This window comes from Columba livia, chromosome 1, assembly GCF_036013475.1.
Source record: "Columba livia isolate bColLiv1 breed racing homer chromosome 1, bColLiv1.pat.W.v2, whole genome shotgun sequence".
Lineage (NCBI taxonomy): Eukaryota > Metazoa > Chordata > Aves > Columbiformes > Columbidae > Columba > Columba livia.
This window is the reverse complement of record NC_088602.1, coordinates 113,068,271-113,086,691: the sequence shown is the minus strand read 5'-3', so window position 1 is coordinate 113,086,691 and position 18,421 is coordinate 113,068,271. Positions and strand designations below refer to the sequence as shown.

The 18,421-nt window shown below is 41.2% G+C and overlaps 1 protein-coding gene across 2 annotated transcripts in view; it reads left to right on the top strand.

The window, feature by feature from the left end:
- SHROOM2 (shroom family member 2) overlaps positions 1 to 18,421 on the top strand; it is a 125,589-nt gene that overhangs the window by 48,895 nt on the left and 58,273 nt on the right. For both annotated transcript variants that reach the window (XM_065073552.1, XM_065073546.1), the window contains exon 2: positions 2,217 to 2,368. In XM_065073552.1, coding sequence (XP_064929624.1) covers positions 2,217 to 2,368 — 152 coding nt within the window. The remainder of the gene's footprint in view (positions 1 to 2,216; positions 2,369 to 18,421) is intronic.

Sequence of the window (18,421 nt, the reverse complement as noted above, 5' to 3'; positions counted from 1 at the left end):
AGACCCTTTTAAGGTCTTCAGGACCAGGTGGCAGGGTCCAGGGCCTCCTCCTCATCCCTTGTCATTAGGCCGGGGACTTGCTCAGGGCATAAAGGCCGCAACTGGTTGGCATCTATATTTTGTGTCCTCCTACAAGATGGGGGTGAGGAGGGCGGGTTGCTGTTTGTTTGTTGTGCTTTGTTTGGTTTTGGTGGGTTTTTTCACCACCTCTTTGACTTATCCCTGCAATTCTAGTGATTCAACTCTGACTTTCATGAACTTTTTTGCACTGCTTTTCTGACCTACTGGGCTTCATGCTCCCAAATGGCATTTATTTAGTAGTAACCCAGGAATGCATCTAAACACTTGAAAGACTTGTGATTGCCTGTTAGGAGGCTTGAGATTCATGAGTCCCCATCCACCTTTTATTCATCTCTGCCTTGCATCAGTGTCCTCCATATAGCAGCCACTCTGTACTTAACATCCCTGAACGTAAATCTTTTTGCTTGCATATAAATGATTTCCACTGCTGCTCGCTGGTTTTCAGCTTTACTGTAGATTTGCCAGTGATAATTCAGTGTTCTGGTAAATTCTTGATGTTCAGAGGACACGTGAGCAGGTCAGAGGCAGGTCATAGCTTAAGAACTAGATGTAGTGGGATGTAGAAACTTGCTCGGTCTTTAATTATCTGTGTTTTAATTCAGATAAGAAGTTCTGGAAATTAAGTTACTTGATTAGTATTAATAGTGAGCATTTTAGAATGGGATATAAGGCTAAGTAATTTTCATGGCATTCTTTTTGGCTCAGATTTACAGGTCTGAAGATTTTTAAGAACATTTATCCTAAACTTACAAAAAGAGAGCTTTTATGTGGCTGCAATGAGACTGCTGTGGTGTATGAGATCTTTCTAATGTGCTTTCATCAGGAGTTATTGCTTTATTTTACTAGGTTACTTAATTTATACTTTGGTTGCTGGTGTGTCCCTAAAACCTGTACTGTGAGCTTCAGAATTCCTGAAGTTACTTTCCTCTGTATTTATTTTGCTGCTGATTAACTTTGGTGCCTCAGAAGGTGGCAGTTCTTTATGAAGTTTTCTGTAGTTGGGGCAATTACAAGGACTTCCTAATAGATCCACTGACATTTAATAATGAGGAACTCAGAGATACTGTAGTCAAGGCACTATATAATGAAGACATAAATGAACACCTTTGCTTTGAAGACTGTGTCAAATTTACAAGAAGAGGTGGGATATGGATTGTGAGCAAGTGAGAGAGGAATAAAATTAAATGTGTAAGATTATGAGACCGAGCAGCTGAGAAGCCAGCGGCTGCGTTGACAGCAAAGTAGGTAAATTGGGAAGAAACTGAGAAAGCTGAGGGCCTGAATTGCAAAGTGCTCAGCACTTACAGCTATATTTGAGATCAGTTCAAACCATGGGTACTTGTTAGTCTGGCTGATCGAGCTTTTGGGATTTGTTTTAAATTTAAAAAATGGGCAACTCCTGAGGGGTTTCTTTCCTTCATCAGGATGGGAATTGCCAAAAACTGACTCTTTGATTTATCTTGTGCGTGTTTTGCCACGTTATGAATAGTTCTGTAAAAATTAAGTGCATGCAAGAGATGCCTGTGGCAGTAAAATAGTCTTCCAGTGAATTTCCCTTAGTATTAGTGTGTTCTTCAGCAGCGTGACATGCTGTTTCTCATGCTTGGATCTCAGACCATCGTCTCTTCTAATAGAGCTGTTAGTTAGCTGTATAGACTGTAGATTCTCAGATATTTCCGTGTTATGTGCCTAATGAAAACCACTTTATTTTCCAGACCAGCTCGTTGTGCAATAGTTTGAGTTTTCATAGCATGCCAAATTTTTTTAGTTGACTTGGTGGTTAACATTATTGACTATATGGTTAATATTACTGGTTACCTTCTCTAGAGAACCATCTTAAAAGATGCCTGCCCAGAGCTCTATTTGCAAGTATGATAACCTGCCCTGTATTGAATGGAGCTCAAGATCACAGATGCGTTTGACTCCCAGATTTTCTTAAGTTTCCTCCCTTCCATTTCTTTCCTGCTCTAATTGTCTTCATGTCGTTACTCTTTATAGAGTTTTTAAATGCATTTAGAAAAATAATTTTAAGCTCTTAATTACTGTATGAAGCCAATTCTGAAAGCTTATTAACTTACTTCAAAAATGTCACTGCAACCTCAGTAATTCTACCATTTGATATGCTTTTTCTTCAGATTGAAGATGGGAGCAAAGCTGCAGCTGTGGACAAGTTACTGGCTGGAGATGAAATTGTTGGCATCAATGATGTGGGCCTCTCTGGTTTCCGACAAGAAGCGATCTGTCTGGTGAAAGGTTCACACAAGACACTGAAGCTTGTAGTGAAAAGGTAAGCTTGTGTCATTCAGCTGGAAAGCCAAGTTTGGTCCATGCTGTAAGCTGCTGGGCAAGTAAACTTGCCAAGACTTGGCAAGATAATGGTTTTCATTCAGTGATATTAGTGCACATATTATGCAGTGTTACCACCTTCTTTAACCCAGGCTCTTTATAGATGGAGATGTGGGGCGAGGTAGCCTATTCGTCAAAGCAAAAACTGAAGCCATATATTCAATACTGTTGAGATGTGGTGATTTGTGGTTCTTCTTCCGTTCTGTCCTCCTGAAGTGCAGGGCCAGAAGCCGGCTGTCCGTCCTGCCCTATGTCCCTGCCTTTGGTGTGCAGACACCAGGAATGATTTTTAGCGCTTTTGCTGTGCAGGCCACTTGGGCTGCGTGGGTTACATGGGAAGCTTTTGAAAAAGTGTTCTCCCACTTTGTGAGCATATTCGAGGTCTCTTTCTTATGTGGTTTGCATAAAGAGTACTTACAGTTAGTTATTAACGAAGGGAAATACTGAAACTTTTTTATCAAATCAGAACCTGTTTTTTGTTGGGAAACTATTTGTTTTGTCATTTTGATTTACAACTTTTGAGTTCACACTTTTTTACTAACTTGAGTTAAAATTAAGTTTCATAAAATAATTTTGACCAAAGTGAACAGGTGTTTTATGTTAAATCACATAACTTCTGAAAAAAATTCAAACCAGGAGATTTGAACAACAGAATCTTTCTAATTAATTTCCTACTCCAACAGGTCAGAACTTTCTGATTAATTACTTTCCTCAAATTATACCAACTGGTCTTTCTTGAGAGAATTTTGTGCATCTTTGTTAGAGTCAAAAAAGAATTTTGTTGCCACACTGACAATGCTGAGAATTGGGGTTTGACAGGTATGATGGTCCAGTCTGCAACTAAAACCATTATTTGAGGCTGTCTGAATTGAGGGCTGTGTTTTGTGAAATAGCACTGGTAGGTAAGAGAGGTACAAAAGCATGGTTTTCATCTTTGCTTTAAGAAGGTGTTTTTGACAGAAGGAATTACAGGAACCTGAATCTTTTTCACAGGTAATAGTTTATATCCTCACCAATAGCTACTTTCAGAAGCTCTCACAAAATTTTTGTAACACTAAAGCTAATAAATGCAAAATAGAATGCATTCACAAGTATTATAAATCATGCTGGTGTTCAAGAGTTTCAACTTGCACGGGCTATTTTTGTTAGCAGAGGTTACATCAGCTGTTTCTGTCACAGAAAGGGAGAACTTCAGGGTTGAGAAGTTTTATAGACATTGAAGAATCTGCCAAGACAGCAAGTCTTAATTACTATGAAAAGCTTCAGACCAAGTGGAAAGGTTCCCTCTTTCTTGGTGCTTTTCAGTTTTATGACAGTAGCTTACTCAGAATCTGTGAATTCTGATCGATCTTTGGAAACGGCAGAAAGTTTAATGCTCAGATACCCTCACAAGAGATACAGCTCTGCTGTTCTTGTTGTTCACAAGTACTTCACTCCATGCCTGTGATTTTTGGAGAACTTTCATAGAGCTAATCAAGCACTGGTTTGCTGCTGGCAGATTTGTAGCCATTCTCTGCAGGCAGCAGAGCCCCATTGCTATGCAAGCTTGTGTTCAGTTTGGTGCAAAGCTGATGGATTTTCATCAGTCCTTTCTCATCCCTCCTTTTTTTCCTTCCCTAGCACACGTGCAATGGGGAAAAGCAACCTTTCTGTTCTAGCCAAGAGGCTGAAATAGTGGCTGTTGCTAAGGAAAACATTTTTATCTTAAATTAATGAAGATTTCCATAGCTTCCAAAAGAGGCAAGAGCCTTCTGGGTCATTGACGAGCCTGCATAATATTAGATAAAATTTCATAAAACTTACTGAATGAAATTAGCTAGGGTTTTTGTCTGTGTTTTTTCAACTTTGCTCTTTCTGTTGGAAAGTTGCCTTAGGACATCAGTCCTTTGACGGTCAGAAACCTTTTAACAGCCCGTCTCATTTTATTCTTGGCCAACTTGTTCTCATGCGCTGCTGTCTGTGTGCTGAAATAGCTTTTCTTTTCCTGTTGGAAGTTCAAGTGATGAAGGTTTTTATAAAAGTCTTGTTGCATGCTTTCTTCCAGAAGTTATGGTTTGAACAACAGTACTGTGTTGTTCTGTTTGCCCTAAATCTTAGGCTGAATTTTTATGAGTGCTTCAAACAGTCCCGTCTTTAAGCAAACCAGTTGTTTAGTCTTTGCATGAGCTCTCCTGCAGGTCTGGATTGAATTGGATCAGGGGACTGATCTGACTGCAAAATTACTTGGGGAAGTAGGTTTTCAGCTGGATAGGACCACCACATTCGGAGACAGTTTGAGCTTTAATTAATTACAGCAATCTGGAAATGGCTGCCTTAGCGTTTTTGGACTATTTCGGTCTTCTTTAGATCCACCCTTACTGTTCTCTGGGGAGCCTGGGGATAGTCCCACAATTCCCTTTCATTGAGTTATATATGAGATGAAGTATTGATCTGCAAGTCACAGAATCTGCTTGCCCTGTGTCCTTTGTCTAGCACTGTGATGTGTTCATTTAACGTTTTATTCCCTGTGGGTGTCAGTGTAATAATCTGAAGCACGAAATAGACAAATGGTTTGAAGTTCAACAGCCCAGTCCCGAAAGGTCGGAAGAGTCTTTCTTTTCATCATGTTTGTCCTTGCTATCTGTGAAAGTTAACCTGGGAAGCCAAGTTCTAGATTTTTTTTTAATTGAAAACTTTATTTTTTCCCCTAGGGTTGTTTGTGGTATCTATTTCTAGACCAATCCAGAAGTGAAAAGCAAACATTTTTAGAACTATCATAATGTGGAAAAATTACACTTTAACAAAATTATTCTGGAAAGCAGAGAACTCCCTATTAATGTCAGTAGGCTTAATCTAGAAAAATCAGGTTTCATTTGTCGCTGGTGAGAAGTGGGTCCATGTGAAATTCCTCCAAATAGGTCGCTCCTTCATGCAGTAACACCACATCCTTATATTGATCTAACTCTTTCTGTACCTGGGAAGCAGTAGGATATGCTGGTTTTGGTTTAGAAGTCTAATGTACCTACAGCCATGACCAAGTGAAAAAGTGTTGACATAGTAATGTGTTTCATTCATGATAATTAACTTGTGACTGTAGCAAGAGTTGCTCAAGGGGCTGGTGGTGGTCCGCAGCAGTGGCTGACTTCCACAAAATTATTTTTACCCACTGTTTTTAAAGGTTCTGATGCTTGACTTGCATAGGGAAAATAATATTGGTCTCTAAATAGAAGTGCCTGCAGTACTAAATACTCAGCATAAATGTGCTGGCTATCAGCATACACACTTGGTTCTATTTTTTTGAAACATTGCATAGTTGTGGTCCAAACCAAATTAGGACTGTGCAACTGGCTCAACAACAAAATGTGATGTTTAAGTAGCTTATGTATATTGATGGCTGAACAAGTGCAGTGTACTTTGGTCTTGGATTAAAAGGGGACTCAGGAGGCTTTATGTTGTTTTCTCAAGTGGGTTTGTCACAACAACACATCTTAATTATGCGCTAGTTCTTCAGTGTAGTACTGAGTCGTTTCTTGAGTAGATTCCTTTTGCAGGAAAATGAAAAGGAAGGTGTGCTTAGGACATTTCTTACAGGAATTCTATGTGAATTTCTCTTGATTTGGAAAAGATGTGTGTCTGTCTACATTTATACATATGGAAAATTGTTCTGAGTGTTGATACTGAGGTGGTTACCCTATTCTGTGCAATTTAATGGTTCTGCATACACTTCTAACATAAATTCCCTTCTAGTTATTAAATAAAATCACCTTTTCTTTGCACATGCTAGACATAAGTGTATACCACAAATCCATGGAAGTTTGGAATAGTTTTCAGCTATGAGTTCATGAGACATATTTAACTGTTAAAAATTTGCACTTCAGTTTGTGGTTTGTTAATGTTAAAAGGAGGGTGGGATTATGTGGCCTTTGGGAGTCACCCTAAGTAGTTATGTGGGGTTGTCCTGTTGGCTGCTTGAATCTTCTGTTTGTGGCAGCGTAAGCAGGTGAACAAGGAGGGGTAGCTATGGAGGACTCTTCCTCAGCGTCTGCTGGTTACGAAAAGCTGGGCTTTGTTTAACTCTGTAGGTACTGCCAGTGCCTGAGAACCAGCCTTAGAGTTCTGGAGTAGTTCTGGCCATGTTGCATACACATGTGAGCAGGCATGTCTTCCTTTATATAGCATTTCATTTTCATGCCTTTGTGTGGTGAAAGAGCAGGCTGCTTTTGCAATGCTGAGGAGTCCCTTGTTATAGGAGAAGGAAAAAGAATGAGAGAAAACACTTGCTATCAGAAGGGTGGTCTGAATGCTGAATTTTACTGTGCAGATACATGGGCTATGCACACCTAGACATGGAAAGTTAGGGTAATTCTTACTTGCATGACACTTCATGAAGACAGACAGCCATTTAATGGAAGCATAGCAGAAGGAGAGTTCTTAATGAGTCTCCCGAGGGTTCTGAGATTGTACAGTACTGTCTTGGAGAGCTCAGCAGCAATTCAGGAATAAAAATCTCACAGTCATTTACAGCATTTGTATGGGCAATTGCTGAAATTTTGTCATATTCTGGGTGGAAACATGCTCAATACCACCTGTGACGTTTCTGCAGTGAGTTTTGTGTAACTTACCAAGGGGATCTAGTCTTGCCCATTTATGATGACTGCAACAGCTAGCTGTGTACTTCATAGCTCCTTGTGACTGCAGGAGTACTGTCAGACTTGGCAATACAAATTGTGAGATGAGGGATTTGTGTTTTCACTACAATTATGAGATATGGATGGAGGACTGTGAATTCTGCCTCTTACCTGTGTTTGGCCACTTTGTAGTTCCAGTTTTGTAGACATCAAAATAGTAGAGTTTTGCAGATTTTAAGCAAGTATTACACATATTTAGTCCACAGTTCTGGTTAAGTATTGCTCAATAAACCAAATGTGTTTGCAGAGAACCACTGAGTAGAAGTAAAATCTCTTTTGCTGTTAAATCTGATTTCATTGCTTCTGGAACTAGGGATTATTACAGACAAAAAAATAACAGTGATTTCTCTCATGTTGCCCAATAGCCATAATTCTTCTTTTTTAAAGATTGACCTTGGCCTTGACTAAGAACATATTTTTTTGTTGTTTCTTAATGCCTGTATTTTCAGCCAGACTTTGGGAAGGAGTAGGAAACCGCAGTGGGGGTTTCCGGGGCTGTATCTGCACACATGTATATTGCTGTAAAAAGTAGGCAGATGTGAAAGCCCCTCACCACCCATGTTTCTGGGAGTTGATGTGAGCATAGAACAGCAGATCTTTGGTATACACACTCTGCAAGCCAGTATTTGCAACAGATGCACACAGCTTTCAGATTCAAGGCTTGAATGTTTCTGTGTGGCTGCAGTTGGTGGAAGGGCTGGGCCATTAAATTCCCATTTTGGAAATTTACTGAGAAATGGGTCAGTGCTGTCAGCCCGCTCTGCACGAAGCGGGATGGCGGGTTTTCAATGTGTGCCAGATAGGATGTCCACCACCCCTGCTTCCAGCTGGGTCTTGCGATGGAGGGGGGAGCCAGCCATGTGTGTCAGGATGTGTGACAGGGCATTGCCAGGCCAAGGCCTCTTCTTCTCTCCTTTGGTGCTGCCACTGAGCTGCCATGGCTCACGAGTGGGACAGCAGGAGCCAAAGAAGCCACTCTGTGCGTGCTTGGTGGGGTTCCACAGAGGAGGCCGACTGGCGTGGAGTTCCCCTTCCGCTTGGGTGTGTCCCCCACCTACTCCACAGGCAAACATGGGGCTGGGCGGCCACTACTGCGCTCTTCCACCTCCTTCAGCTGTGTAGTCCTCCGCTGCTGATGGAAGGAGTGGACATGGCAAAAGCAAGAGTGCACACTTTCATCTTACATTTTCAACAAATTATACCTGGGAAGAGCCCTGATGAGGACCATTTCCCCTAGCTGTCGCTTAACCGACATGGAAATCGTGTGAATCCATGTTCCCTTCACCATGGCCCTGGCAACACCGCCCAGGTGTTCGGATGTTTCCCATGCTAGCTCTCTTTTTGGTGGGTGTACATCTAAAAAGCACTTTTATTTATTGATTTTTCTGCCCACCTCACCCGTTTCTTAGTTACATTAGCAGGATTTGATACATGCTGTTAGTGACACACCAATGGACACTTGGGGTGAACATAAGCTTAAGTCCCCCTAGTTGACAGTGCATTGTCCCTGGTTTCAAAGAGCAAACCGTTGCCTTGCGGTTTTTTATGTTTTTCTTGTACAATTGTCAGGACTCTCTCAATATGTATGTTGTGAGTGACATGTTTTTTATGTTGTGGTGACTTTCATAATTTATTTCTTTACAAATTAAAAAAAAAATCCAGCCTGTAAAACTTGAGTAACAGAAAGTCAAAAAAGCAACAGATGTCACCATGATTTCCCAAGTCAGCTCTGTTAGAGCTGTTGGAAAGGGCATAGACATTTCTTTGTGTGTAAAAGGAAACCTCTATAATTTGAATATGCTTATTCAAAAGGTTACTCAGTTTTGTTAAGTAATGACTAAAATTGGGCAATGTTGCTTTTTTTGTGGAATGGAATATGCATCAGATAGTAAAGACTTGTGAGTCCTGACTGGTTTCTAGGTTTGGGTTTTGTTTTTTTTTTCTTCAGTCCTGCAAGCACGTGTTGAAATGGTTAATTTTGAGCATGAGTACTCTCATCCTATTTAGGGAGAGCTCTCACATGACTGAAGATGAAAAACTATACAAGTGCTTACAGGATTTAGCCATAGCTTTTTACCAGGTGGTATAGTGGATTTATTCTTAAAACTGCTTTCCACTGGTGAATTTCAGTGTAGGTGGTGGAAACTGTAATATGTAGCCCCTTAGGTAAGAGTGGGAAGCAGGTGAGCCTTCTAAAATTTGGGTGTCTGAAGACTTACTCATTTCACATGGTAATTCATATGCAGACACAGATGATGTTTTTCGTGTGTGTTTCGTGATACTGTAGGCCACTGCAAACTCTTGACTAAAACAGAATTGTAGCCCATCCATTAAAGACCAAATAAGTAGTGGTTTTATGTTGGGAATCTTCTTTGCATTTGGAAGGCATGCTTCTGTGTATGTTGTATGTGTTTTGAAATATCAAATTGTTTGGGGTTGCTCTTAAGCACTTAAGAATGTTGGGTTTTTTAAACACTAGTCAGGAATTTTGACATGCATGTGTACAGCTTTGGGAGAGCACTAATACTCTTGTTTCATTGTGGTGCAGTTCTCCTTGAGCTACTTTTATTTTAGGTTACATATTTCATCTCCTGAAGATTAAATGACTGATGAGATTGAGAATTTGGATGCTTCTTAAATGTTTCAGTGTCAAGTAGCCTACCATGTTGAGTATAGAGATTTTATGCTCTACTTGCTCAAATAACTACATGTAACACACTCCAATTTGAAAAGATTATAAAAAGGTTTTAAAATTTCTGGATCAAACCCTTAACTCCAGAAGTATGACCATGTAAAAGAAGGGCAAGAATGCGAGAGTGTTGCAGCTTTAGTTACTGAATAACTGAACAAATTTACATCTTATCTCTTACACATGAAACCCATTATTTTATGGTCATTGCTGCTGAATCTGCATAATAGTGGGTCAGCTGGCAAAACAAAGTCTAGCACAGAGACACAGCTACTACAGTGCCGAGTTATACAGCCCTTATGCTTTTAGTTCAGCTTCATGCTGAGTCCCCAGGAAGGGCAGAGTGACAAAAGCTGAGGTTTGGGGAAATTTCTTCTGGGCTGCCGTTGAAGTCAGCATCAGCTCTTTGGTCTGGCTCATGGAGCAGCCTTGCCTGCAAGTGGGCAGCCAAACTGGAGGGTGGCATGTGATGGGGAAGAAAGCACTCTGGAGGATGGTAATGTTTTCAAATTCTGATCTGGCTTAGGGCATGTCAGAGCAAAAAAGCTTACCCAAATAAAACTTGAAGCATCTCAGCTTGTGGTGGTGTTCTTTGTGGAAGTCAATAATTCACATCATGTGGCTAGAGTGCTTTAACCAGGAATGAGGTGAACTAAAGCTGGGCAGTCTCCTGAAATGCCCTGGGACTGAAGGAACTCTCTTTCCTCACTCCCGTTTTTGAATGACCTTGGATGTGTTTGGGTAAATCACAGTTGAAATTGGTATGGGAATACACCACACCTGGGTAGAAACACCAGTTGGTATTTGAAATGTGGTTTATGAGGAAACTCAGTTCGTTTGGGACTGGTATCGAAGGGTAAGCTCATAGCGGTAGGTGGCTGGGAGGCAAAACACACCCGTTGTTTCTGGCCACAAGCACAGCGGGTTTTCCACAGCCGTGTGCTCTGTGGATGTGACAAGTTCCTTCTTGCTGAAGGCAGCATGTTGGGCCGGTGCAGGCAGCTGCCTGCTGCTGTGCTCCATCCTGGGCAAAGGTGCTGGTGGGGATCGTGTCCAAAGGCTGCTTTGTGTGCTCCTCCTTGCTCCTGATCTTTGCCTCAGTCAGGGTGAAACAGCCTAAAATCCCCTGGGTATTTTAAGTCCTGCTGCTGCTATTAGCACCTGCCCTAGCAGAGGCTGCATTTTTCTTAAGCATTACTGCTGAATTAAGCCTTTTTTGTATTTATGTTGAAGGTTAATTTTTTTTTAGCACCTTACTTACATAGCATGATAACTTCTAAAATACTTGAGAGTAAACCCTGCTGGAACCAGAGTTTGTAGCTGGTTTTTCAATATGGAAAGCATTTCGGATGCTTCCAGATTATAAACACTTAATTTAAAAAATGTTTTATAATCCTATCCTTTAGAGGAATTCTGATAAATCATGGCAAAAACTGAGGTAAGAGGATGACATCAGGAGTTTAATGCTATCAAGCCATCAAAAGGTAGTGAATCTGCACAAAATAAGGATGAGGAAAACATATTTGTGTGTCTTATATAATATATCATAAATCCCAAGATCAACACTTTTATCTCGGGCCTCCAGATGTGCCTGTCTAGTTCCCCAAGGCAGAGCAAAGAAAAACCGTTCCAGACTATTAAAGTTTTATCATGGTCATCTATTGTGAATTTAGCAGGCTGGAAGATTGATGATTTAATTACTCATACAACTTAATACTTCTTTGTCAACAGTGCATATCTTATTTATAAATGAAATTGCTGTTCCATCCTGCTCAAGCCTGTACAGTTGGGCTGAGGTACAAGGAAAACCAGAGCAGACTCTGATGGTGAAATCCTACTTTGCCCAAGTTAATGACTGAACTCTTTAAGGGCACTAAGACTTGATAATTTATTTGCAGTTATTTGTTTTTGCAGGCCAAAGCAGGGCATTTTGCAGGTCTCTTTGTGGTTTGTTTTTAACATGAAATGCGACTTACTTAGGTTGTGGGGTAGGAAGGAGCTGCTCTGCTGTGCTGCCACAAGGTAATAATGCTCCTTCCAGCGTGGCTGTTTTACCAGAGGCTCTGCTGACCGTGGTGCGTCATTGCTGTGTGCTCCATTTTCACACGCAGGGTGACTGGCAGATGGGAGGTCAGACCGACTGGTTACCTGACACATGTGAAAAGAAAGCAAAGAGCAATGCTGCAGACTGTAGGTCTTGCTATGGTTGAGAACAAGGCAGAAGATAATCATGTAGATCTATGTGTGAATTTTGGCAGGTGAGAATAGGCATTTGAGGTTGGATATGCTTCTTTGCTAAAATGGCAGGGACTTGAACCTGTACCGTGTAACTCAGTAACTTGTCTTCAAAATACTGGTTCAATTTGCCATTCTAAGACATCCAAATATCAATAGGTTGCTTTTATTACTTCTTTTCTATATTTTAGAGCCACTCCCTCCCTCAGAAGTCCGTAAGTTAAGGACATGGTTATATTTTGTTGTTGCTGTTGTCACATTCTAGGTCAGTTCTCTTTTAGGGTTACTTTTTGGGAGTCACTTCCTTTTATGATAAGATACTAGAGGCTGAAAATGCAAAAACAGGAACTCCTCATGTTTTGTGTGGGGAAAAAAAATGCTACAGGTCCATTTGCTGCCTCCAGAAAAATAGGCTGATGTTGTTGTTAAAATTTGTCAGCACTTTTCTTAGAAAGGTAAGAAGGGAGTACAGGGTATTCAGATACTCAGTGCATAGAGACCAAAAACAAACAGCAAAGCCACAAACAGTTTTGGTGTCTTAGCTCATTGCATTAAGGTTTTGGGTTGTTTTTTTGGTTTTTTGGGGGTTTTTTTGAATGTTTGTAATTCACTAAAAGGTGATATCAGAAAACTACCTGTTAATTTCAAGTGTCTCAGTTGGAGTGAGTCATTTTAAAGGTGCCTAAAATCCAAAAACTGCTGAGTAAACAAAGAGAAACAACAATGAACGTGTCTCAAAGTCCATGTTCGAAAATGAAGACATCCAGAACCTCTCCTGACTACTGAAGATCACAGTTAGCTTCACGAGTCTGTTGTTTTCCCTGCAAATCCTTTGCTGATAGCGCTCTCTTGTGGCTATTATTTTAATTAAGTAACATAAAAGGAATTTCAAAAACAAGTCTGTAGTTCAGAAGTTTCTGCCTTAGAATGCACACAGTCTCTTTCAGATAAGCCTTCCTAAATTAAACGTGGTAAAATATATATTTAAATTATGCAAGAAGGTCAGTCGAGGCAAAAGCATCCCAAACGTGCTTCCCAGAAGGTCTTGAAGGGGGCACGGGTATTGAGCGTTCAGGTTTTTAACCATTTTTCATCTTTGTATTTTTGGCAAAAAGCTGTATCCCTGCGGAAGGGCAGGTGAGAGGCTCAGGGAGGACTTAAGTCAGCAGCCGGAGTCGGGTGGAGCGGGGACAGGGACGGGACCTTCGGCAGCGGCTGGAAGGCACACGCTGCTTTTCCTGTGGTGCTGCTCTCGGTGACGAGCGAATTACTCCCCACAACTTGGGTTATTAAAACAAACTAAAAAATTATCTGGGAAGTCTTTCTGAGTGAAAGAGGTACGGGTGTTCCTTATGAAAGCTTTTCACCCTGAATCGCTGTTTTGTGATTCCAGGAATAGGAGAGGAGAAGGTGGAGGGGGTAACTCTTGACCTGTTCTGTTTTCAGATTTCAAAGCTATTAGCTGTTTTATTTTTCAGTAAGGAGGTAAAGCCTTCTGGAAGCTCAGATTGTGGAGTGTAGGGGTTTCCTTTGAACTGGGAACATACAGTTTCCTCTTTTAAGGGAAGAGCAGTTATATTAATAAAGCATTGTTTGGTACTACATAGACTAAAGCTCATCGCAATTACAAATCCAGTGTCACAGCTTTATAAGCACATCTTCAGTAATACCAAGTATGTGAAGTTGGCTGTAGGCTCCTTTTCCTTCTACACTGTAATCCAACTGCAACTAGAATAATGATCCCAGGTTATTTACTTGGTTGTACTCTCTTGAAGAGAGGCAGGTTTACACTTGAGGTAAGGCCTTGGGGAGGGGGGTCGTTGCCCTCAAAATATTTGACTGAAAAGTCTCTGTTTGATAGACTGAAATCTTTGTGTGTGGCATTTGTCTTGTCATCCACCTTCTCTGATCTTTGAATCCTATGTGTATAATAAGCACAGTAATAAATAATCCCAGTCCTTTCAGGGATATTTTTAAACTGTCAACTAGTCTTTTATAAATGCCTTCCTTGCAATTATGAGACTGTTTATTTTCAGCAAATGTAGTGTCATGCCCAGCAGTCCTTGTAGTGAAGGTGAGCTTGCTTTGTCTGTTTGCTGTTCTGGCTGACAGATCATCAGTGTCTGATTGCAGATTAAGACTGGAAAAAAGGTTTTAAGGCCAAATTAAAAATCCTGTTAGCCAAGTACATCTTGAAGTTCAAGTTTTCCTCTTCTTTAAAATTAAGGAGAAACTTGCTTTTGCTCTTTTTTACCACTGTACCAATGTAATTCTAATACTTTTTCAGACAGTGGATTCAGTAGAGCTCACTCTATGCAATTCATTGTTCTGTTATGTAGAGTGAAGATGGACTTGCTGTGGGAAATTCAGGAAAAAAAAGTTTTTTCCACTTGGTTTTACTTATCTGTTTTGCCAAGTAAGTCACAAAGTATGGAATAGTGTTTGTCAGCTGAACTTTGAACCCTAATTCACATAACAATAACTCCACGTTTAAAAATATCTCAGAAACAATGTTAGAAAAGTGACCTATCAAATGAAAGTCTTTCTCCAGACTGAGTGTGCATATGCACACACATGCATGTGTGTTAATGTTGATAAGCAAGGGATCACAGCAGCCCACCTTTATTCAGACTATTTCCAAAAATACCTCATTATACTAGCTTGAACGTATGTGAGAAATAAATACTGTCACCTCTATATGAAATGCAGTCATTTTTTTGACAGAGGATTGCTGTCTGGCTGGGAAAGTTTTAGCCATACACCCTCTAACTTCCAACAAGTTCACACAGTGGAGCCATTAGACTTCTTTACAATTGTGTTATTCTGCCATATGCGGTCTTATTATGTCTAGTGATATGCTAAATTTATTCCTGACATCGAAATATGCCTGCATAAAATAAGACCACTCTTTGCCCCTTTGCCAACCTCCTCCTCACTCCTGAAGTTCGAGGATTTCTGTAAATCCACGGTACTTCCAGCATTTCCTTTGTGACTATAAGCACATCCTACTTTGACCTGTGAAAAGCCATTCATTTTTTGTATGCAGGTCAGTCTGTTGGTAAGGATGCTGCGGTGCATTCAGCGTCTTGTGGCAATCAGTCTGCTGTGCACAGAACCAATAAAAATGTGTAGTTATTGTGTGTTTAGTGTGATGAGTCAGTGAACCTAAGAAAAAACTGGTCTCTGCCCATAGGCCAGTAATAGAAGAAAGTTTCTCCTCCTCATTCTCCTGGGTCGATGCTTAAAGATACAGCAGAACTTACCTTTTCATTTTCCCCCAGATAAACCCTGTGCAGCCTGTTACCGTGTCCTTTACATCCTCAGGTATGACTATGATCAGCAACTGCAGCAAGCTTACATGTGCAAATCTGGCCAGTGGCAGGGGATTAATGGTGTGAGTGTGGAATAAAGCTTATTTTTTAAAAAAAGTTAATAAAATAAATTGTCTTTTTTAAGTATTGCCCAGAATTTGTAACATTGGTCTCCCTGGGGGACAGAAGGATGTGCTTGCCACCCTTCTCTGTAGGTGATGATTTCCAGTGCCTGAGTATTAAGGTTATTTATTTCTAGGGGTGTCACAGGCTGTCTCTCTTTTGGAGGAAGTGCTGCTCCCTGAAAAGACTGGCTTATTGTTTTTAATGTGTAGGAAAAACATCTGTAACTCTCAAATCATATTGACAGCCCATCAGATCTTAAGAGGCCCAGGATGTTCTGGAGATTTTCTTTTAGCTTAGCTCCTAGAGCATATTTGTCATCTCATCAGTGACATTAACTTTTCAATATAGTGCCCCAGACCGGTCTGTTCACTCATGTATTTACTTAGAGGATTGCAAAAGGAAAGGGTGGAACAGCTGAAAAAAAACTAGTTTCAGCAGCATAATCTCAGTGTATTTTCCACATGCTATGTCAAACACCTCTCCAAATTAAAAATCAAAATCCCCACTCCCTCTTCCTACTCCAGGAACAGTCTTCTGGTTTCATTCTGTGGGCTTTGTTCAACTCCTCTCCACCAAGCTCTGCAGGTGATGTTCACCAGAGTGGGTCAGTGGAGTTGCTGGTCTGACTAATCAAAACTGCTCCGGCCTCTTAGCGGGGAGCAGTAACAAGGCTCCTTTGTGAGTCTAATTATATCCCCTAATCTGGCCCAGCGGCGCGGATTAGTGCAGGAGGAGGACGGGTGGGCGGTCGCAGAGGGCTGCAGGGTCCCATGCTCTGCTCCACCAGCATCACCTGCTTTTGCTGAGGACAAAACCCAGATGGGTGTCACCCTGCACCCCATGCCTCTCTGCAGCTGGGGCCTCATCGCTTCTCTCGTGGCCCAATCCCGCTCCTTGCCGTGGGGGCTCACCTGCCAGCTGGGAGCCGTGCCTGCTTCCCAGGGAAGGGGTCTGGGGAGGAGGCGCTGACCGGCGCAGTGCCCGGGTAGGTACCTGCGCTGTGCTGGAGCTGGAGGTTCCTGCCAGGCTGGCCAGGAAGCAGGACACCAGCTCCAGCAGCTCCAACAGCTCCTCACCCCTAAGACCATTGCTGGGGTGAGCAAGTGCTCTGGGTGCTCTTATCTTTGCTTGTTTGCGCACCTTATGACCTTGTCCATGGAGGGAGGGGAAAGCCATGCAGGGTTGTCTGAAATACATCTGATAAAAATTTCATAGTAGGATTGTTGAAGTGGAGTCAGCAGGTGTGGAAGAAGGGAGGTGACTTTGAGAAGAGTATTTTGTGGTTTGCTTGCCAATTTGCCTCCCATTTCTGCTGCAGACCTGGCTTCAGTGTGCTTTCTGTTGCTGAGCAAAACCACTCATCTCCCAGCGGTGCTGTGCCCTGGCCTGGTTTGCAGTTACTGCTCTCTGAGAGGTCTGCAACTGGTTTTCTTGGGCCAGTTTCTTCATCCCAGTATGTATCATCAGGGAAAATGGGGTAGCAGAGTCAGTCTGTTAGTAGAGCTTGAAGTGTCAGGGCCTGAGAGTTTTTAATTCTTGAGCTTTTATTGGTGCGAAAAGAAAATTCAGTGGAAAAAAGTTTCTCAGGCTGTGAACAGTTTGCTGACATGTGCAGAGGTTGCACAAGGATGCCAGGGGATTTTTACGGAACAGTGCAAGAGGAAACAAGTATGCTGATAAATGTTTGAGACCAAAATTGTCCCTCCCTGTAAATCTAAGGAGGGATCGTGGGATTTCTCCTTGGGAAGGAGAGGAATATGAAGTAGTGAGCAATCTGGGAAAAAAAAAAGACATTTAAATACACTTGTTTTATGCAGTTTTGGGAAGTGAGGGAGGGTGTTAAATGATAAATTTGGCGGAGGAGGATTTTTTTCTCACTGCCAGGCAGTTGCTGCTTCCTGCTCTTCAAGAACATATGCTGTGAAGGTGGGGTGCCAGAGCAGCGTGGGCTCAGGATGTGTTTCTCTCTCTATCTGCTTAGTGGTGACCAGACAGAGCAGCCAGTTCCATTAGAGAAATCCTTAATCTAGTGAGGCTAATGGAGCTTCCCTCCAGTGTGAGCTGCTCAGGTAGGAATTGCCTGTTGTATTTGTGGGATGAGATCCCAGAAGAGTTATGATCAACTTCTGTGGTTTATTGTTGGTTTATAATAAAGCATAATAATACATAGCAGAATGCTGGCACTTAAAACATATCACATGTTTCTGCTGATCTCACTGAACTTCAAATAAAGCTATAAAATATTAGACTTTCATTAATCATGTGGAGCTCATGTGTATTATTCAGTGTGTCTCTTTCAGTGATCTTTTTATGTATGAAAGACATCTTTTCTGTTCCTTGAGGCTGTTTAAACTTCTGTGAGGGAGCTCTGTACCACCCTAACACTAGTGTTAAAACACAGTTTTGTTTTCCAGCTGAAGAAGACTAAGTCTGGTACATAAATGCAACTAGATAAGTATTCAGAGTTAGAGCCATATTCACTGCTTCAGCTTTAAAAATAGTGACATAGGCACAACTTGCATGTGAATGTATAGTATAATTATTTGTTGTGAGATTGTCCATAGACACCTTGCATCAGGATCCATCGTTGGTTTATGCAGGCAGAGTGCACGGATGAATTCAGTTATTAAATTAGTCTCTTCAGAGAGATGCTGATAGCCCCTGTGGTTTTTTAGCACACAAGTTTTAGCAGCAGGAATAACTATTTGTGAATATAGCTAGAGCTTTTTTTCCTGTCTATTATCATCCATTGTAACTGATTTGACCTCAAAAAATCATTGAAGTAGTTTCCGATTTGTTTTCTTTGTATCCAAGCACATTTCAACTTGTATTTTTTTAGTTTTATTTTTGCCAGATTTACTTTCTTGTAAAACTTACACTTGGTGATAATTAGGGTGACTGAAGATTAAGATCTGAAGGAGTGGTCTGAGGTGGGCTGGAAGAGGAATAATCTATTGAAGGTTTGT